Source organism: Suillus fuscotomentosus (genome assembly GCF_016647785.1).
Source record: "Suillus fuscotomentosus strain FC203 chromosome Unknown F5891scaffold_61, whole genome shotgun sequence".
NCBI lineage: Eukaryota > Fungi > Basidiomycota > Agaricomycetes > Boletales > Suillaceae > Suillus > Suillus fuscotomentosus.
The window spans coordinates 63677-85520 of NW_024539573.1; the positions used below are offsets into that span (position 1 = coordinate 63677).

At 45.7% G+C, this 21844-nt stretch overlaps 6 protein-coding genes and 1 non-coding gene across 7 annotated transcripts; 3 read left to right on the forward strand and 4 right to left on the reverse strand.

Moving 5' to 3' along the window:
• Positions 1 to 4451: 4451 nt before the first annotated feature.
• On the reverse strand, positions 4452 to 4931 carry F5891DRAFT_1193668 (uncharacterized protein; the record flags this gene model as incomplete). Its single annotated transcript, XM_041367797.1, has 4 exons — positions 4452 to 4593; positions 4645 to 4669; positions 4727 to 4767; positions 4831 to 4931. The coding sequence occupies 4 exons, from the start codon at positions 4929 to 4931 to the stop codon at positions 4452 to 4454; spliced, it is 309 nt and encodes a 102-aa protein (XP_041221430.1).
• A 1733-nt stretch (positions 4932 to 6664) lies between these two features.
• On the forward strand, positions 6665 to 8262 carry F5891DRAFT_1193669 (uncharacterized protein; the record flags this gene model as incomplete). The annotated part of the gene is made up of 8 exons (XM_041367798.1): positions 6665 to 6843; positions 6898 to 7038; positions 7098 to 7184; positions 7262 to 7447; positions 7500 to 7638; positions 7686 to 7877; positions 7934 to 8088; positions 8142 to 8262. The coding sequence occupies 8 exons, from the start codon at positions 6665 to 6667 to the stop codon at positions 8260 to 8262; spliced, it is 1200 nt and encodes a 399-aa protein (XP_041221431.1).
• A 2627-nt stretch (positions 8263 to 10889) lies between these two features.
• Positions 10890 to 10971, reverse strand: F5891DRAFT_t100. The gene has a single exon. It is a non-coding gene; the product is annotated as a tRNA-Asp (tRNA).
• Positions 10972 to 11046: 75 nt separating this feature from the next.
• Positions 11047 to 12068, forward strand: F5891DRAFT_643582 (uncharacterized protein). Its single transcript, XM_041372618.1, has 2 exons — positions 11047 to 11881; positions 11936 to 12068. Exons 1-2 carry the CDS (start codon positions 11097 to 11099, stop codon positions 12033 to 12035), a joined length of 885 nt encoding a protein of 294 aa, XP_041221432.1. The 5' UTR covers positions 11047 to 11096; the 3' UTR covers positions 12036 to 12068.
• Positions 12069 to 12679: 611 nt separating this feature from the next.
• On the reverse strand, positions 12680 to 14178 carry F5891DRAFT_643580 (uncharacterized protein). Its single transcript, XM_041372617.1, has one exon. The coding sequence runs from the start codon at positions 13942 to 13944 to the stop codon at positions 12943 to 12945; it is 1002 nt and encodes a 333-aa protein (XP_041221433.1). The 5' UTR covers positions 13945 to 14178; the 3' UTR covers positions 12680 to 12942.
• Positions 14179 to 14378: 200 nt separating this feature from the next.
• F5891DRAFT_1056405 (chaperonin Cpn60/TCP-1 family) lies at positions 14379 to 16503 on the reverse strand. The gene is made up of 10 exons (XM_041362695.1): positions 16455 to 16503; positions 16002 to 16399; positions 15814 to 15940; positions 15691 to 15766; positions 15559 to 15636; positions 15415 to 15503; positions 15107 to 15364; positions 14697 to 15057; positions 14534 to 14645; positions 14379 to 14478 (listed from the first exon to the last, which is right to left on the reverse strand). Exons 1-10 carry the CDS (start codon positions 16479 to 16481, stop codon positions 14430 to 14432), a joined length of 1575 nt encoding a protein of 524 aa, XP_041221434.1. The 5' UTR covers positions 16482 to 16503; the 3' UTR covers positions 14379 to 14429.
• A 3313-nt stretch (positions 16504 to 19816) lies between these two features.
• On the forward strand, positions 19817 to 21611 carry F5891DRAFT_1280900 (uncharacterized protein; the record flags this gene model as incomplete). The annotated part of the gene is made up of 7 exons (XM_041370439.1): positions 19817 to 20078; positions 20135 to 20249; positions 20311 to 20499; positions 20559 to 20836; positions 20895 to 20967; positions 21021 to 21200; positions 21257 to 21611. 7 exons carry the CDS (start codon positions 19817 to 19819, stop codon positions 21609 to 21611), a joined length of 1452 nt encoding a protein of 483 aa, XP_041221435.1.
• Between the last annotated feature and the right edge of the window lie 233 nt (positions 21612 to 21844).

Sequence of the window (21844 nt, forward strand, 5' to 3'; positions counted from 1 at the left end):
CCAGAAATGTCAAGGTGGAATCGGAGTGGATCCTGAGCTTCGCAAGTGCATGCCACTGTGCAAATTTGTATAGCAGAGATTGTATAGCCGCATCGTGGTCAGGAGGTAACAGCCCTTCAAAGACTGGGATGGCGCACTGGAGGGCATGTGAGGGAGCTTTCCAGACAACTAAACGACGCAAACGAACCTGTAAAATGTCTTCAAAGTCGCGAGCTGCCAATTTTTTCATCTCTGAGGTATTGTTGGCAAACTTGCAAATTACGCCATTACCAAAGGTCGGGAGCAGGCGAAATCTAAGGCGAATTTGGACTCGTTAGCGGAAAAAGATACTCCTCATTGAGTCCCCATACCTTTCATCCAGGGTGGCGACCAGTCGAGCGCCCCCAGGAAGTGCATAAAGAAGCCTTATGAGGTGCGTAAAGAGTGCCTTCCAGGTACCCAATTCGCACTCGTGCATGAGGTCCACTACAAGCATACGAAATGGGTCAAGGCCCAGCGGTCCAAGCTTTTCTACAAATCGATTCTGCAAATGCTGGTTTGAGCTGATCATAACTAGTCTGGAGCCCGTCACACTCACCAGAATAGGAACCCATGAGCCTTTTCCGAGGGTATCTTCAACTTTTCCGCTGTCTACAGTATTTCCTGATCGATAGATGAACTCCCGAGCCTTGACAACTTGCATAGTGACATATACTCGAACGCTGGCTATGTGGTTTTTCATGTCTTTCGCCAAACCAAGACAATTGAACAAGCTTTTTGGTATCAGGCAGTGAGGGCATGGACAAGAACCCATGTCCTTAATAGTCGCGATTAGAGCTCTGTAAAATTATGATCCAGCCGATAACTCAATAATAATAGAACGTACTTCTCCGGATAATCAGCTGAATATGTGAAGATGCGAGGGTATACTCTCCGCATCAGTCCGTCAGCGCATTTCAAAATGATACCGTGTCAATAAGCATACAGAAAATCATCATCCAGTAAGATTTCCCAACATGCATGGAACAACTCCCTGCGGCAATGAGTGAGAAGGGAGGCCATGCCTGTTTTTGATATTCGGGGCAGGCTACTCAAAATGTCTTTAATACTATCGGGAAGCTGAGGAGGGTAGGTCGATAAATGAGTAATCAACCGGACTAAGGACTCACTGAAGGTAAAAATCCTACAAGGTGACACGATCCCGACGTAGGCGACGAACGTACGTACTTCGTCAGATTTCCGAAGTATGTATAAAGAGGCCAAGCCTTAGCAGTTCCAAAGTTCGCCAAGTGAGTGGCGTCCGAAAAGAACATCAGCCCTGCGATCACGCGCTCCAAGGAACACCCTGGCTCTTTCGGGAGTTTGTGCAGGCTGTCTTGAGCTTCCAACCAAGCATCAGAGGTGTAAAGCTCGTCGTATACCCGCTCTTGATGGTTGTCTAGAGGGTCCTTCCACAGACGTTTAAAAGGCAAGAGGTGGAACGCTCCACCTTGAGCATCTGCGAATGCAGCGCGTATAACTTCAATTAGAGGGCGGTAATGAAATCCAGGAGCTGTGTAAGGTCTAGGGCCATCCTCCTTGCACTTTGTTGGAATCTCGATGGTAACCGGAGTCTCGATCCAGTCGTCTGGAAAGGTGATTCTCTCTCCACTCTCATCTCTATCCAGTTCTCATAGGCTCCGCCTCACCGAAAACCCCTGAAGGTCCTTGCAGTCGAAATCCTCTGATAGTATCACATCCTTGACCAGGGCAGCGACTTTAGTCTCTGACACCCGACTGCTTCCGGAGTTCATCCAGGATATAAGTCTATAGACAGTCATATTAGCAAATGGGTACGGAGGTGCAAAGACCTTCGGTGTGGAGTAGGCTCCTTGAACAGCAGCTGGACATGTCCTTACAAGTAACGCAGATGGAATAAATCTATCTGGCTCGAACGAAGGACAATGAGGGTATTGTCGGCAGAGACCAAAGGAGTTGAAAGTGGTCTGAAGTGTATCTCTGAGGGTTAGAAGAACACGTTGGATTCTAGATTGGGCTGGTACGGTAGGCGAACTTTGACTCGACGAACTCTGATTGTTGACGCTATCAGAATGATTAAGGTCCTCCTCCAAGGGCTTGACAACGCGGAAGGGTCTCGGGATTCGTCTCATACGGCTCGTCTGTTTCTCTGACGAATTCAAGAAGTGAGAAAACTGGTGGCCTGTCATTCAAAGGGATGCGAACCAAAGCCATCCAAGTCAATGCCGTCTCCGCAATTAGCACCCATCTCAATGTCGACATCATCTTGCGAAATCAGGTCTAGGTCATGGCAGGGTCCTGAGTCATCGAGACCGAAGGCATCAAGGATGCCAGTGCCAGACCCTTGTCCTTGCCCTGCTAGCAATCAACAAGGGGCAATTGGTCTGAGACGACCGATTTTCTGAAGTTCAAGTCCACGTAAGTCAAGAAAACAGCTAATTACTTGGTAGTACTAGTACGCACTGCATTTGAAGCTTCTTTGGCACGTTCCCGTCTCTTCCGAGTTGCCAGAGAGCTGCACCTCTTGTAAAATTGACAAGACGCACAATGCCTGTTGAGTCCACGAGTGTCCGTTGCCTTCTCCCAGGAGCAGCCTGTAGCGCCGCATTGGGTCATCGTCAGTAGAAAGAAAACTAAGAGAAGGGCAGCGATCCAAAGAGATGACGCGAGGCTTGCATGCATTGCTCGTTGGAGCTGCCAGTGCTAGCGAGAAATGGTAACTAAGATGGCCGTTTGATTTCTTTGAGACCGCCTATTCAATTTAAGGCAAGTCAAAACACAGGGATTCCGTGTGCAGTGGCCTGGACTCCAGCTGAAACTACTTGCGTAAATTACAACATCACTCATTCATTGCTGTACTTGCCTTATAGCGCCATTACATCAACAAAACAAAACAAACCATCTCGAAATAATTAAGTTTGAGGCCTTGCGAGGCTTACATGATCAACTATGGTATGATTAGTCAATGAGACTGACGTACGACACTTGAGTTTGGTTGATCGTTCATATATATTGTAGATAGATGGTGTTTCGTGTATTAGGTAGACCAGCCATATGACTGACTTGCATGCTATCCGAGTATCCAGACCACTTTTCAGCATCAGCGCGGCTATCGCAGTAGTTCGAAGCAACATAGATCCTACTCACCGGTTAATTATCACCCTTGCGAACAAAAGAACGAGGTAACACAGACAAGATATCTGAGTCGTTCATTTCAATTCTATAAGATAGGTTATTCAAGCGGTCCGGAGCATGATTCAATGACTCGCTTGTCTTTAAAGAAGTTTACAGCCTTTGCATACAACAACCCTACTGGTACCCCGGACCTGAGCACACGTCTGTTCACTTGAGTGAGCAATAGGCTCGGGTAGAACTTCAGCAGCGGAGTGGCATCGCGCCTGCAGCAAACGCTTGAAGACAAAAATAGGTCACCACATTATGTAGCACATAGATGAACACAAAGCAAATCACGGACGTACTAATCACGCATATCAGACGCCTTGACCACCAACGAGGCCAACTGGATACTGCTGAGATTTCCTTCACCCAGATGTTATTACATCTCGTGAACAATTTCATCGGACACTCCCTAGGCAATATGCCATAAATGTTGATTTCCGGTCCGCATCAAGGCAGATGTCCTGACTCCCCCGCCTAAAGTAGTGTTTGTCACCGACAAACCATGAAGTGCAAATAACTTACCCGGTTGAGTGAGACAAATTTGAATTGTTGGCAGTGTAGGTCATTGCAGATGTCGTCCTATCAAAACAGAAACGTTTCGTTGATCTGGAGAGCGTGGTGTGTTTTACTAGATCTGTACCACAATGCTCCATGCCGTCAGGCTATACATGTGCGTCTGGCACTAGCACACTCAAATCCTGGATCTTGAATCCGCCGTCGCTTACAGTGAAACCCACGGGTATTGAAAAGACCCAAATGCCACTACCACCCCGCGGACAGACTCATTCTATAAGTTGAGCACGTAACTTTTGATAAGTACCACTGTGTTGAAACCCGATGTAAGCCGAAGGGCCGAGTACCTACCTTCGAGCACGGGTACATCATACCTGTCACAGTATTTTGCAAGCCACCGGCGCTGGCTGAGGAACACCACACCATCCACCTGCCCATCATTATGAGTGCGGAATGGTAATTTGGATGGTTTGAGCTTTCTTCGAAGGATGTAGGTAGGTGCACGAGTTAGCAATGGCTGTGAAATTAAACCCGAGAGCGCTCATATCCGCCAGCACTGGCTTGATCAATGCGCAAACAATCGTGTGTCCCACGACCATGCATCTCGGTTGGCACAGGTAGGTGCAAAACTGAAAATGCCTCAAATTGCAACAATAATACATAACTGGAAAGAACTCTACCCAACCATCTCCCACCAGTCATCTTGTACGGTCCAAACCTCGCTCCATGAACGACACCGAATAAGCCACAGGATAAGACAATCACGCCGTGGAATTCGCAAATGAGATGTCGGATGTTGGAATATGCACGAGGACGCTAGTAGAGCCGTGTGGATGTTGATTCACCTGCCAGAGATGGAGGTGCATGCGCGTGGCAAGAATTGCAAGAATGGTAAACTGGAAACTATGTGTGGGTGTTTGAGTATTGTTAGCAGGAGGATGTGGCGGTACATACTTGAAAAAAAGGATTGGTAGGAGTCCTGGGGTGCAGAACATCAACGGCTCGATCATAAAAGGGATTTATGATATTCACGTACCTGGAGGAGCAGCGATGCGAAGATGTTCATTACCGAGAGCACTTCAGGAAAGACAACGATCATGGATGAGTATGGGAAAACAACGTGAACAAGTGTAAACTCACGAAAACCGCATACATAATATGTTATGGTTCACCAGGACAACGTACAGACGGCTTTGGTTTATCCGCCAGTTCTGTATGGCGCGTATGAGCGTGAGCACCATGAGTCCTGGGGAGAACACCTGTTAGCATGCGTTTGTACAGATATATGCCCATGGTTACCCACCTAGTTCGAACACAGAAAGAAATGCTATGAAGACTCTCTGCGACACTTAAATAACCTCTGGAGTCGAAAGAATGAGACGACAGACACACCGTCACCAGTCATTTGATGGTCTGTTACAACAAGATATACGGGAGAGACAAGAGCAAACAGAGAAGCCACGGCAAACGACAAAGACGCAGCCACGCAGGTAAGCGACAAGCGAAAAATAAGAGAGCGTGAGAAAATACGTACGAACGTGATAATCAAGACTTGCTATCGAACGGACCGCAAGTTGGGCCGGTAACAATCGGAACTATACCTGAATTCTGCTGTGGTTAGACTCGTGCCCAGTCTGACGTACGTCACTGCATGAAAGTGGGGAACTTTGACGTAGTCAGTCGATCTTGGAGAGATTTGGCAGGCGAAGCACGGAGTTCGAATTTTAGCAGGTGCCTGTTGTGCCGGGTGTCGTCGTATATCCAGACATTCTGGGACATGTCACATCGGCACCTTCGAGCGGAGTGTGAATATGTCTGTGTCCGCCCCTGTTTCTCACGCTTGCTCACTGTCTGCAACAGCACCAAGGACTGACTTCCGTCACTGTTTCTTAGGAGAGTGGTAGCATAGAGGTTGGAAGTCAGTGCGTCTTTCTACAAATCTCTTGCGATTGTTATTCTTGGACACACCTTTACCTTTATCAGAACTTGAAAATCTTTGTTGAAGACTTCATATCGCCCGCTCACTCTGGGTCGAGTCATACTATGAAACGCGCATGTGTTATGATCAACTGGGAGGGAAAAAGACGCATGAATGGAACATGCGTGGTGTTGCCAGTCACACCGAAATCCAGGCAGAGTACTAGTATGTCGCAACGCTTGCTTTATATGCTCGTATGTTCCCTGCTACTGATGACTTTGCGGTCGGGTCTTCCGGTGCTTTAGTCAACCATACGTCGTTCCGGTTACTCCCCCCTATCTTCAGGGATGAACTTGAGACAGACATAAAGTTATGGGAAGATCTGATCAATCGTCAGGTTTGGGCGAATATGAGAAACGATGCTCGTCCAATGGTAACATTTCTACTCATTGCAGTACCTGTTTCTCGCACTGAGCTTTACTTTTAGTTTATGGAGGAGAACGCGAGGGCTAGTCGGGACGTCATGGCGATGATAACCACTGAGCTGCATCGACTGGAGCGGCTAGTGCCTTGTGCTTTCCTCTTTTGATATACTGACACTACAAACAGTCGCATCTGGTTGATACCGCCCTCATCTCAATTGCCTGCATCAGCTTGGCTACGACTTCCAGAGCTTCAACTGACAGGACCTGTATTTCATGGGATGAACTTACAAGCATGTGTGTGCTCGCTACGATGAAATTAGGGCTTTTCCGGCTCAGACTGATGAAAGCTGACAGCAGGGAAAATCATTTGCGCATCGTGCTTACATAATATTACACTTTCGTCAAGTCCATTTTAAGTAAGTTCATCTTCTTGCAATCGCTTCGTATGTGGGGGATGCAGTAATGTTCACATTAAATGTTTTAGGGCAGTCACGTGTCTGAGCCCACCAGTATATAAAGCGAGTGCTAGTTGAGTTCATTTCCATCGTCTTTACCTCCCTCATTCTCATTCTTCGTCTACTGCTTTTGAAGCCCGTTTGTCACTTCCAAGTCCTTCTCCAAGTCAAACTCCATGTCACATGCTGAGGGCAGCGCATCACCGACTGGGAGCCGGCGGAACAACCATGGCATTCAGCAGCCTGACTTCGAGTCATCCCAATCAACATTTGCGCAAGCTTGGCACAGACGAAAAATTGCCGAACTAGAGGAGAAAATAGAGAGTCTCAAGTCCGGGCGAGCTGTGAAAAAAAGGTATCATGATTCCTTCCGCTGCATACATTCAAGTTTGCTCACCATGTGCCAAAGGCAAACAAATTATTACCTGGCCCAAGGAAGAGGCTTCAGGCGCATCGTTGCTTTGTTCGACGGCGTCGAGGACCTTGTATCGGAAAATGATAGAAGATATGATCTCGAAGATGATCACGATCACGATGCTGCTACTATCGAGTCAGTGATGTTTTCTTACTAATTTCTTGCAGTGACTGAACTCGTTGACTTTTATGTAGCCAAGATCGGCTGGCAGAAGGATATAATGTCCTGACGAGAACCTTGCCCTGGTTTTTGAAGACGGTCACGGACATGGAGCATGATGAGTATGTGCGCCTGTCAAAATTGGTGTGTTTTATCACTATCAACATTTGACTTTATCGTTAAGTCATTTTTAGCTTAGGCAAGGGGCTGACGGTGCTCGTGGGGATGATACATCAAAGCTCAAGACCCTTATTTCAGACTGGGTTAATCGCGAACTGAAACCAGACCCTCCTGTTGACCATGATGATAAGAATTGTCATGGATTCATCAATGAGGCGTGTGGTAGGCTACTTTGCCCGGCTGAACTTGACTGGAACGACCCAGCGTAAGTATTTACGGTGCACTCCGGATCCTGAACAATGCTAACTGTTCACCAGCGTAAGGACAGGGATTCGAGATCAATCGGAGGGCTATGTTGTCACGGATCTCTCCTTTCCGTCGTTTTTGTATGAAAAGTATAATGCCAATTCAGACGATCTGGAGGAAGGGCTCTTCAAGGGCAGAATTCTTGTGCAGGTTCGTCGTACCTGAGTTCTCCAGGAACAATCCTAACTCGTTCGCAGGGTTATAAAGCTGTGTTTACTTCGCCCTCTTCAGCAAAGGACATTGACGGTAACGGCGATGGCGCAGATATCGTCGAGAACAACAGGCGCGTGAAGAAAGCACTCTCAGGAATCACGGTCAAGAAACATGTAGTGCAAATTATCAAGATGGATAAGGTCACTCCACATTCTATTGCGTACATCGCTTGCCAAGTAAGTCGTTCTGATAGTTTCGTTCTGAAAAATGTAAATGATGGCTGTACTGGCAGGTACGATTCGCCCTTTCCTCTGTTACTTCCTGGCGGTCTGTCGACGGCGACTTCGACTATATACAGTTTTGGCAAACTATAGTGGATTTTTTTGAAAGGCCCCCTGGCCGGGAAGCGTGGCGGAGAGTCACCAGACTCCTGGAGTGGTGGACTATGTGCGGCATCCATCCTTTCAACAAGTCTCGACTAATTATTTCAAATTCCTTAGAAAAGTTTTCGGAAGGCGTCGACGTGAGGATCTTAGCAATGAGGCAAAGGCTGCCATGTCCATTAACACTCTCGCGAGGCAGAGAGCGGACCGCGATGACATTTCGTTCAATTCAGACTAAGTATCTGTTATTGTCTTACCATCTTATTTGCATGTCACTTTATATCCTAATTTTAGTTCAATAATGTCATGACTTTTGATTACTTGTGACTCGATGACGTATGAAATGCGAGTGGCTAAAGCTTTGAAAGCATCAGTTTGCACTACTCCCGCCGATCTTAAGCTACAGTCTGTGAATCTGTCTGTTTTTTCTGACCCTGGAAATACAGGACATTCATGGTGATTAGTAAAAAGATGATACTAAAATGTCCTCGTCAAGAATTCTTCTGATAGTGTACAATAACACACAATTGTGTCAATGCATGGTGCAATGCACCCTACTGTTGTCAAATGGTAAGCCAGGAACCACAGATACTCATCAGACATTAGAAAGAGATGACAGCAAAACATCTTTATCAAGGACTCTTCTGGTAGTGTACAACAGCACACACTTGTGTTGATGCATGGTGCAATGCACCTTACCTTTGTCAAATGGTAAATGAAGAATGATGGATGGTTATTAGATATCTGAAGGAGATTACCTCAAAATGACTGTGTTAAGAATGCTTCTGATAGTGCACAACATCATGCAATTGTGTTGATGCATGGTTCAATACATCTCACCTCTGTCAAATGGTAAGCGAGGAATGATGGATGATCATTAGATGTCTGAAAGAAATAACCTCAAAATGTCCTCATTAAGAACACTTCTGACAGTGCACAATGTCATGCAATTGTGTTGATGCATGGTTCAATACATCTCACCTCTGTCAAATGGTAAGCGAGGAATGATGGATGATCATTAGATGTCTGAAAGAAATAACCTCAAAATGTCCTCATTAAGAACACTTCTGACAATGCACAATGTCATGCAATTGTGTTGATGCATGGTTCAATACATCTTACCTCTGTCAAATGGTAAGCAAGGAATGACAGGTGGTCAACAGACATCTGAAAGTGATAGCATTGAAATCAGAATGAATGCTTAGCTTTCTGCTGAGTGGACTTGGAAAATGTGACCCAACTGTTGGCAAGGTATAGCTTTTTTGCACAGATTCCCAATTTACATATAGCTGACAAATATCAAAATGAATGCTTAGCTTTCTGCTGAGTAGACTTGGAAAATGTGCCCCAACTGTTGGCAAGGTATAGCTTTTTTGCACAGATTCCCAATTTACATATAGCTGACAAATATCAGATATATCCAAAAGATGGCTCTGTGCAGTCAAAGCACAAGCTTATTTTTTGGTTGCATGCTTGAATGAATATATCAACATTATCTGCTACTGATACATAGCAGACAAACATTAGATATATAGAAAAGATGGCCTTTGAAGTCAAAGCACAAACTAATCTCCTGGTTGTGCGCTTGAATGACTATACTGATGTTATCTGCAAGATATTGGCCTCTATGCTCACATAGAAAGTTGTCACTGAAGTGACAGAGATTTGACACAAAGCTATACAACTGCACAGCTGCATGACAAGAGAGATATTGAGGCAAGTGTCAAGCGTGAACTAGGTACAGCTTTTTCAGTCAGATTCACAACTGATATATACTTGATGAGTATCAAGAATATCAAACAGATGGTGTCAGAACTCAAAGCAGTAGATACATTTATTTCATTAACTATTGCTCTGCAACTCCCATTCTTTGAATAGTGCTGTCTTTCATCATGACTCAGGAAATTGACCTATGATTTTCAGACATCAAGAATTTCAAGTAGATAGCATCAAAACTCACAACAGCACATATATTTATTCCCATTTACTCTGTAGGCACATAGTCATTATTTGAAAGGTGCTGTCTTTCATCATGATTTGGGAAGTTGACCTACAGTCTTCAGATATCAAGAACTTAAAGTAGATGGTGTTGAAACTCACAGAAGCACATGTATGTGTCCTTGTTCACTACGTGGACATACAGTTGTTCTTTGAAACAATGCCATCTTACATTCTTCACTTTGAAATCATGAGTTTTATCTTTGATGTGGCAGTGGTAATTCCTCTAGTCTTATTGTCAACTTTTGCTCCACCTTCCCTTCCGGTATGAGTTCAAGCAACATATAAGCCTTTTCCAGATTGCATGCAGGGATATGAACATCAGGAACTATTCTTTCCTCTATAAGGTCAAATATTAGAATGTAATGATCGATAGCAGAATTATGCTCATGCTTGTAATTATGTACTATACATTGTTATATATCTCTTTCTAGTTTATCCCTCAGTTCACTGATGGTGGCCTGAAACCTATGGTGTCTGGAATCTCCCCTACTTATCATTGCACACCGGATCAGGTCACAGATATATTTAGACTCTACTGGTGTAACAACAAAGTGGACCCAAGACGCACAAGGGCGAAATTGCAAATTGAGAAACTGTAAAGTTGCTTACTAGTAAATGACAGTAGTGTCAACACCAAGTGCCAATAGTACCAGAGCAACGGCAATAGCTGATGCGTATCAGGACCACATCCGTCTGATCAACAACCTACGCGAATGATCGTCGCACTAGTGAGGTACGTCGTTCCTCCAACTGCCACTAAACCATCAATCACAAACCTAGTATTCATTTATTTTATGTATGTAGAAACAAGTTGCATCCGTAAACATACCTTTATCACTTCCGAGTCATTGAATACAAAAAATGCTCTCTGACGGAGAATCGAACTCCGCTCTCCCGCGGGCTGCTTCCTGACAGGCGGGTGTACTCACCGATATACTATCAGAGACGAAAACCTGCGGGCGCTAGTGTACATAAATAGCTCAACGTATTTGTGCCTGTTTACCAGTACCTTCAACTTCTAGCAAGGACAAACAACTCGTCACATCATTACCACAGCCAGTCGTTCAGAACATGGATGATCCTCAAGATGCCGCATTTGTGACAGGGCTTTGCTATCTTCTGGCCCCAGTAGGCTGGCAGCCAGTCATAACAACCGTGCTCATACTTCTGTTCACTAGCCGTACCACTGTGCAGCCTTTCCTGGCAGTTTTTCCCAGACATGTAGAGCTAGCACTTGAGGAAGCCATCGAGAACTCGATTTTGGAGTATACTGCATGGCTGCTCAGCTGCATAGTTATTATGTACGCAGTTGACTCATATTGGGAGAAACTCGCCATGATCGCCCCCATCCTCATCTTTTCTGTGTGCCTCATCTCGCATTGGGCGAGTTGCTGCTGGCATCGGTCACACAGCAAGACGAACATGCCGGTGCGAGATGTATTTGTCACAGTCGGTGACCGTCATCCAGATTTGCTATCTTTGGACCACCCGTTGTCTAAACTGGTCGTGAATACCAAAGCTGAGCTTGCAAAGGCTCATTCCCTCCTTCGCAATCTTGCTGCTCCCTCTGTGAATATACGCGGGCCTCTTGATACAGACTGGACTGTCCAAAAATTCTCCCGCCTCATCGGCAATCGACGGTCACAAATCGTTCGGTTTATGTCTCCTTGGCGATTCAATCCAAATAGCCCAGTCTTTCCCCCTCCTCTTGGTCCGCGCTATGCAATGCTTCGTAATGAAGCGGACATCCCTGAAATCCCATGGCTAGCGCCCGTTCCTAGTGCAATATGGATTGATGGACGATTGGCAAACATGTGGGAAGATGAAAGACGAACTGAACCCCCAGGATATAATGAGTATGCCCTCTTTTTTCATCTCGGCTGTTCGATATACTCAATGACGATTCTAAGCCAATGTGATCTCTTTCTCAAGGCCACTATTTGTCATGAGATGTTGAATTCAATCCTTTTGGACGTCGAGAAGATCGGACACCTTCCAGATGATGATTAAGCTTGTACTAATGTTACGGAGGAATGTGCGTTGATTATCTCATCTATATGGATCGGCGATAGCGATCAGTTGTAGATATTTGGAGGCCGGTAAGATACTGAACTCTGTATACTTCTATATCTTTCCCTTGCTTTTCGGACATCATCTTCCGACGGCGGTTGTTCTACTGGGAGCTCTGCTACGATATCTTTCAGCACTAAGATCATGTCATCGTGCGTGACAGGATTTTCCGGGAATGTGGCAGACTTGCTGCCATTGGGTTTAATTTTCAAGGAGCCCGGAGGCGATAGCTTTGAGGCGAGATTTGCAAGACCTTTCACAATAGGCGGATGGTTGAAGTAATCTGAAAAGCACGCACTGCAGGTGGAAGTCCAGTCCTCCACCTGGAATCTCTCCTGAGATATGTCTAGCCGATGCGAAGGCAGGCAATCTGGCTGCAGCCAGTTGGGTACGCAGCTAGGTAGTACCGTGCGTTTTTGGCTATAAGGCCCGATAAAATTGATGCAAATGGAAAGCATGACCCAGAGGAACGATTCCAGATCGTGTCTTCGTCGTGGCGAACAACTCTTGTGCCACAATATTTCTGTTGCTAAGTATTCCTACAAAACCTCTAGTGGCTGAAATAACATAGGTCCTCAGAGGTCTCACCGAGAATCTATAGAAACTTGTCTTCTTGTGGTCAGGGTCCATGTGTTTTGCGAATCTCCACCCGCAGAGCATCGCTTGGCGTATGGGAGGCGTTCCGTCCGAATTCCAAAACGGTATGACACTCTCATCACTTGGATCATTCACGTGCAGACAGATGGAACGCGGATTGATGTCATTATGAAGCAGCCTGTGCGAGAAATACGCGGTACGGTGGGCTATCGTGCACATTCAACGTCGCGTCGGACTGCACAACGCGTCGTCACTCACTTTCTATGCATGATATTATCGCCAAGAAAAACTCCTTGCGGGATGAAAAGTAGGTGATGCTGACGAGATGCTCTACGGTTTGGATGACGCTCTCCACTATCAGATGCTGTGGACCGAACAGTCTCTTGTCGTGGGTGATCATGCAGTCAAGCGCCATAGATCGATATGCCCCTATCTTTGGTACCCCTTTGAGGTTTTTCAGTTCATCCAAAAACTGTGCGTGGTCCCGAGGAGCGGCACCGCAATCTACGATAAATTTCCATCCAAAGGGGCAATTACAAGGAAACAAGGATCCGTCGAAGGACCCGAAGACGGGTGGTCTTGTTAGTCTGACGCGTATGTGATGATCTGCACTCTGTCGCGAATGGGTAGCTTTTTGGTGATATGTGGTTTTGATGTATCGGGAGGATACAGTGTCGTGTTTAATCGAAGCAGACTCATCGGTGTGATAACAGCCTAGATCATAGCTATCACACGTAGCCAAAGTGCTGATGCAGCCAAGGACTGCACATGGATAACGATGGATGTGAAATGGGGTTGCGGTAATGCCGCGTTGATCATGTTTGATGAGGTGTATAGTGTTTGATTTCTGGATCGATAGACCAAACAGAAAAGGGCGATTATATCGGGAGAGAGACTTGGAGGTGCTGGGTGTGAACGGAAGAGGAGATCCACTTTGATCACGTGGGCCATGATCAGATGTAAGCTCTGCGAATGCGTACACCTCATCCATGGTCGATACGCCCTGAGAGTCATGGTTCACGAGAAGAAATACCTGTTGCAAGGCGACTTTCAATGGTGATTCAGTCGGATGCATGACCCAAATTCGCCGCTTTGGAAGCTTCGTCTCGGAAGTTGGCATCGTGGAAAGTGCTGCATATGAGCGTTCTGTCAGGCAGTTCAGGAATAGTAGAATATCGGAATAGTGGCTGCGATCCGTCCATTGACCCTGATCTCGGTCGTAGAGGCCGTCTTCACATATCCCTTCGAACATTACAACAATGTTGGACTGAGTGATCGCGCTGGATCTGTTCAGAAACTTGGTGCAGACGCCGTGTGTGAGGACGTCTGTTTCATTGGATGGGGTCCCGAACTCGTCGAAGTAAATAGGGGGCCTGTTCCCATTTGTCGCTGAGGACTAGTTCTGTGTTGAGTTCCTGACAAGGCGATAGAATGACATTTCCTGATCTCACGTATGATTGACATTTCGCGTCCATGGTCGACGAACGACTAAAGGCAGAAGTGGAGACAGCTGCCACGATCGATGGACGACGATTGGTGGCGCCACACTCAGCGAGAGTTTGCAAATTTGAAACAATACAGGGGTGGCAGCCACATGCATCAAATCGTACACCAAATGCAGACATTAATATCCGATGGCCGGAGATGGTCAGTCACTCGAGCAAGTCATAGCAATCACTCCAGGCGTTTAAGACAATCACCCTTGCTTATTTCCTGTAATGAATACTACTACTCTGGTTATACCGCTTCACGCCTCCGAGGCGTAGCACGTAGAATATCATCCACCCTGTTTATATTCAAGGTCAAAGGAGAGTTCGTTATTCGCAAGGCGTGCTGCTTACCGTATTATCATCTCTGCTGCTTCGCTTGCACTGAGGACAACCTGTCGTTTCAGTTTATAGCTTTCCGTAACACCGAGTTGTCTCATTGAGCCAATCGTGCCCTGGTTCATATCTGAACATCTTATAAGTTCGGAATCAGTCTGAAAAAAGAATACAATCATACCAAGTCCGGCATCTGACTGTCCCTCATAATGTGCTGCTCTTAGCCTTGCAACGAGATCGCTAGAATCGTATCCAGCGTTGTCCGAAAGGATAGTAGGTATTTGTCTCAGCGCGCGGCTAAACGCTTCGGCAGCTATCGCCTTCTTGCCCTTAACCTTCCGCGCGGCCTCCTCTGCAGCACAGCTCATTAACATTTCAGAACATCCACCACCCAAAACAATCCGTGTTTCTTTGACTGTCTGCGATAAGACGGAAAGCGCATCATGCAATGAGCGCTCGGCCTCGTCGACCATCTGACTGGTTGAACCACGTAGCACAACAGTGCAGGCTTCGCCCGCTGCCACACCAGAGAATTTTATGAGCTGTGACTTCTGATCAGCGCAAGATCGGTGAGTGAACGATCGCGCCGACCTTATCCTCGCCAATGATGATTTCCTCGATCAAGTCGCATTTACCAAGTTGGACTAGATCTGGTCTGTCGAACGTGCTCGCAATTTCACCACCGGTGACGAGCGATAGTCTCTCAACACCCTCAAAATCGGCGTGTTCAATCACCACAATACCTTTCTCTGCCAAGAGAGACTCAGGGTAATTGTAGATGAGCTGCCGGTTCACAAAGCAATTGATGCCATGTGCGGCGATCGCGTCTACTTTGGCTTTCATTTTTTCCTGCAGTGCGTCATTAGAAAAACAATGAAGAAATGCAAACGGGCAAGTACCCGTTCAGCCCGCTCAAGCTCAGCAAGTTTTCCTGTCGAGTCCACTTTTACTCTGGCTCCAAAGATCTTAATCTTATCAGTGTCCATTGCTTTTGATGAACCGTGCCTCAGTTCCAAATCAATACGAGATAGTCGCGCACATACAGGTGTTTGCGATTAAGATTTTCGCGTTCTCCATCCGTTTGGGCGAGTTCACAGCAATACTTTTGTCGAGAATGAAACCTTTTGAGAGTACGCTCGTGAGATAAGCAAGATTTGTTGTATCTGTCAGCCTACCTTCGTCAAGGTATGAGTCTGTGAGTTTGCCTCCGACCTTCTTGATGATCTGAATGTGCTCCAAATCCGTTGAACCCTCGAAGATAATCAATACGAGCGTCATATACAGCAATTAAAACGTACCTTCAATCGAAGCACAGCGTCCACTGCTAGGTTGGCAAAGTAATCTTTGTCTTGTGATAAGACTTTTGATGACAGGGTCGTACGGGCAATGTTGAAGAGATCCTGACGAAACTGGGCAGCATCAGAGCTATTCGAAGACACAGTTCGTAAGAAGTTTCAAAGCGACGCGAAAAAACGCGAAAACTCACGCGTGATCAATTGCTGCTTTCTCGAGTGCAGCAAGCGCAGCGACGCTCGCAAGCCGATATCCCTCCACAATCGTCTGAGGATGTATCTTTATGGAAATCAACCTCTCCGCTTCCCTCAGCAGCTCCGCTGCCAACACACACACGCTCGTAGTCCCATCTCCGACTTCGTCGTCTTGGACTTTCGAGATATTAACGAGGATCTTGGCTGCTGCATTATCGAGCTGGATGGACTTGAGAATCGTCGCACCGTCATTGGTCACGTTGATGTCTCCCGAGGATGCCGACTGCAAAATCTTGTTCATGCCCTTTGGCCCGAGCGTTGATTTTACGAGATCGCCGAGGGCGAGGGCGCCGACGAAGGAGGATAGACGCGCATTTTCAGCTTTTTCCTCGGTTGCCTGGATGAAACCTAGTGACGTCGAGCACAATAAGTCAGCAATCTGCCATACTTACCTCGTGGCCGAATATGTGCATGGACATGACTGTAGTTCTGCAGTTTGCGGGACAAGTTTAAAGTCAATATTCGGATTCCATCATTCGATTATGTAATACACAACCGCCTAGCAGCTCAAGCGCTCATGGATCTGTACATGTGTGTGATGGAACTGACGAGACCCTACTCTTCATTGCGTGACAAACATCTTATTTTCTGGTATACAGTTAACATTCTCATAATGCATAACGCCGCCTATAATCACCCGGCCGATGCATTGCATTTATCCTTTCCTCTTCTCCTCTTGGAGATAACGTTCGAACGTCTTTGAGTCAGCGACGCCATACTCCTAGAAGTGCGGTGTAGAGCTGACCGTGTGAGAACGAATCTATGCAGGTAAAACACGACTTTCTCAAGCATTAGTCCTTGACATCCGTTGAATGTCGTCGCATAAGCAGGTTGCAGGGGAAACCGGTTTCGATTTACGGTCCAGCTTGAATGCGCTGGATTGAAAGCGAAGGTGATGCGAGGCAGACGATGCATCTCTCCGGTATGAAGAATTTGGACCTCCACGAATTTGCGTAATCAGGAGACAAACGGAGCTTCAGAAGACATGGAAACAGTGGAACACAATTGCAAAAGGAGTAGAGAAGCGAAGAACGCACACAAATGGAACTGCCGAGTGCACTAGCGCTTGGAGTGCATGTGGAGCTCGGATGGGCATGCACATGGAGTAAACGCGAATTTCTTCCGCGAGATCAAACGTCCCGTCCTTGTATATGTTAGATAATAATAATGCATAACTAGGAATCTTTAACTAGGCGCATACCAAGAATGAGAATGAGAATCAGTTGTCGAAAGATATCTCATGATCTCTGCACGGGGTACGACGAGTGGGCAAGTGCATATATCGAGTATCGACGAGGTTCACGAGAATGAGCGTTGTTCCGCAGGGTCACTGCAGGTTCAAATGATGAAGCGATGAGTGAGAGATGCCATTGGGTCATGGTACCATCAACCGAACACACTCCTGCGTTACGTGCGCCATCAGTGAACCGGTGAAGAAAGTAGAAAGCCATATATCACAATATATAGTACACAATCGCACACATCAGCATAATTCTGCCATCGGTCATTACATTATCATGTTTGACCTTGTAGAGGAAAGAAGCGTTTTTCATTTTCTTATATCTGCTTCCGATGTCAAAGCTACTCAGGAACTTGCACAAATCTGCAAGAATTTGACGATTTGGCAATCTGTCCAATTATTTTAATCCCTTTCAAATTTTCGTAAATAGGATCTCAATTCACGACAATACTAGCACATTATTTTCAGGCAGCTTTTCCAATTCAATTAAATGATATCAAGCAAATTCCATTAAATTTTAAATCTGACATAAACAGCGAACATCTATCTATCTATTATAGATGAGGGCGAGTGAGAGATATGTTGTTGTGTCGTCGTTGTATTGTCGTCGTCGTGTCATCGTTGTATCCGTCGTCATCATCGTTGTGTCGTCGTCGTTGTGTCGTTGTGTCATCGTCATCGTCGTCTCGCATCATGTCGTCGCGTCGTCGTCGTGTCATCGTCACTCGTCGCATCGCGTCGTCGTCGTCGTCGTCGCATCGCATTGTCGTCGCATCGTGTCGTTGTCGTCGCATTGCGTCGCGTCGTCGTCGTCATATCGTCATTGTCGTCGTATCGTCGTCGTCGTCATTGTCGTCGTCGTCGTCGTATCGTCGTCGTCGTGTCGTCGTCATTGTCGTCGTCGTCGTCATATCGTCGTCGTCGTGTCGTCGTCATTGTCGTTGTATCGTCGTCGTCGTGTTGATGTTGTTGGGTTGTTGCTGTCGGGTCATCGTCGTTGTCATCGCACCATCATCGTCGGCCAAAGTGGCAAGTGAGAGTAGCGATGAGTGAGAGCGAGTGAGAGCGGGAAGAAAAGTTCAAGTTGAACTTTTGTGAGCGCACCGTCACATGAACAAACATATACAAATGTTGGACTTAGGATATTTCCAGCGCTGTAGCACAATTGATCCCGCTGATGCCTTGTAGAGCGCCGCTGTACTTTCACATTTGCAATAAGCAGCAATCAGAAACATGTAAAGCATTGTTTTGAAAATACTTAATGTAGTCTTATTGAAAGCGGAGGCCGCTGGAAGCGGTACAGCCAGTTTCAAAAGTTGTCCGCTAAAGGTATCTTCTCACGAGAAGGGCTTGAATAGCATTGTAATGGGATAAATAAATAGGGCCAAACGACAATGCACGAAATAATTGGGATAAGTCTACTACCACCCCTCATTATCTGAAAAGGAGGAATGTCATAGCTTTGTGACTAAATCTAATGGTATTTTATATTTGTCGACAAATGCCCGAGGCTCTTTCCATCAAAAGGCCTTAAATAACATTGTAATTAAAAAACAAGATCAGGTAAGATGTCGAAGCTCAAAACAATTGGCTCAGGTATACTACCACTACTCATTGGCTGCAAAGGCGGAATGTCCCAGGATTGTTATAAATCATTCATGTTAAGCTGGATTTACAAGCATACATGAGTATATATGTGCAACTCAAATTGCTCGCAGTATATAAGCTAATATTTGGCGGCAGCAGAATTACATCGTGCTATACTTCCCACGGCTACAATATCGAGGACTCATCAATTCACTGATGGCATGTAGGTTTCGCCGCCGACAGCCCTACATAGCAATAAAAATTCTGCCAAATCGATCAGAATCACACTCATAAGTATATGCAGAATATAAAAGCTGGCCGTCGTCTTATAGCGTTCCCCCGTCCTCAGAGATATCATTCGAGATCACCCTCAGAAGATTTCCATATCACCTCGCACAGAAAATGCATTTCTCCATCCTCGCCGTTGTTGTTGCTTTGACAGCATCTATGTTTGTTAGCGCATGTGGGAAAGATGGCGACCCTTGCGACTATGCTATTGATTGTTGCGGGAATTTGGTTTGTGACACTAAATATGCGGTGAGTATGAGCAGGTCACTGTGCAACCAGGATTCAACCACATGACTCACCCGCGCGCCTTAGGATCCTCAGTTGACCTGCCAGTCCTCGAAGCAGGTTGAAAGAGCCAGCAGCTAGTAGAACTACTTGGGCCTCAGGGTCAGTGGTGCAGGTTATCACCGGCAAAACTGTAGCTAAAGGTTATATCTACAGCCCATAGCGCTATATTAATACATCTTGAATGGACAACAGTCCATAAATACCGATACATACTTACCTATAACTATCCAATTGTCCAACAGGATGTATCCTTGAGGAGAATCATTTATAGAAGCTTTGGGCACTTGCCAGCTTACAAATCACTGCTCAAACAGATTATCCAATATGTGACCGCATTTTTAGCCCCACAGCATGGGAATTACCCCACAACGCCCAAAACATCGACCATTTGTGGAATCTCCACAATTACCGTTGCCCAGACGTATCAGGTTGTTTTTGGAATTTTCAATTTCAGCCATTACTCAGCACAACCAAACATTAGTTCATTATTCTATTATTGTCATCTCTGTCGTTCCAAGGATGCAGGCCGATGATCGCGAAGATGAGAACGAGGACGGATATTATACACACCATTCAACAAATCCTAGCGGGAGAAATCAACATAAAGACTGTCGTAAGTCTTTCCTGCCGCACTGCACTGCAACAAGCCTTCGACAGCACATTTTTCAGCTCCCAAAGGTGATCATAAAGTTGCCAACCTTCTTCGTGAATATCACCGGCAGAATATTTCGGATCGTAAACTCATAAGCAAGCTATTACAAGCTGAACATGGCATTAAAATGAGGTGAGCTTCGTGTTGGCACTTTCAATGTATAACTTTAGCTTGTTTATAAATGAATCTTCAGTGAAGCAACAGTCGCTCGTCGTAGAAGAGAACTGGGACTGTTTGGTAGCCACTTAACAGCGGCTCAACTCCCTGAGGTCACCAAACGCCAACTCGTGCTGGACCAACTAGCAGATGATCCTACTGGTCGTCGTGGACCACGGGTTGTGAAGGAACTCATTGCAAACAAAACTGGAGTTATGCTCCCGCGGTTCGTACATTCTACATGTTTTTGTTGTCCTTACTGAGCTGCAAGGGACCTTTGCACAGCAAATACATCAGAGACCAGATGATGTTGCAAGAACCTGAAGGTTTTGTTGTTCGCCAACCTACCAGCAAGAAGTTGTCTCGGAGGCCCCTGGTTGTCCTTGGCCCGCACCATGAGTGGAGTGGTGATGGCCATGATAAGCTCACTCAAATTGGCTTTCCAATTTGGGGAATTCGTGATGTTTGGTCAGGCAAATGGCTCGGTATCTGGGTCTTGCCAAACAACCGTCTTAAAGATGCAATTGCTTATTTATATCTTTCTCTTTGTTATCAGCTTGGTGGTTTGTTATATTGTCATTCTTAGATATATATAATATGAGCTCACTCTCACATTCGAAGGCATCCCAATTCAGACAACAACTGATTGTGGTAGCGAGACTACGGAAATTTATGGATTTGCCAATGCACTTCGGTAGTTTATTTCATGTTATCTTTCTAATGTTGACGCTTATTACATCATACTAGAGAACACTTCTCCCCCCATCTGTCATTGAACGAGCTGCCTGCACATAAATTTTTGAAGAGTGTCCACAATACGACTATCGAGCGTGGCTGGCTTCGTCTCCGTCTTCAGTGGGGAGACAATGTCAAGGTATTCTGGGAAGCAGGCAGTGGCATCTATGATGAAATGGACCTGAGACAGTAGTAAGTGAATTTTGAGCTAGAGCTCTCGTACGAAATTACCAATGTCTCACTTGTAGTGATCTGGTCAAATGGCTGTGGCCGAAACTAATTCAGCAAGAGCTGAATCAGCTTCAGGAGCAGTTCAACAACCACCATGTTCGCAAGGATTCTTCCAAGAAACTTCCATCAGGTGTTTCTCCCAATGTTGCATTTGCCCTTCACGACGAGTATCAAGCTGAGAACTGCCTACAAGCAGTTGACCGTGAGGTGGTAAGGCAGCTGATGGAGAGTATAGGTGGTGAGGATCTTATTCATTTTGTTTCTGTCGAGTACGAGAATCATGCACAGACCATTTTTACGAACCTTGGTTTCAAGGAGTTATCCTTTCACAATGTGTGGAACATCTTTTCTGCTATGTTACCTCTCATTTAGGTTATAGAGAACTTGTATTTTGTAGCAAATAGACAGTTTTGAAAGCTAGACGGTGATCCAGTATCAAAAAACCTACACAATATATAATACAGATTAAAGACTTAATGTAAACTAAACAAAGTGGTGCCGAATAAACTTAGCACTTGAAGGCTGTGGCATACAATATTTAAGCTTGTGCTCTGCATCCTATTTTCAACTGTCATTTCTTCTTAGCCTTGTTCATGGCACAATGT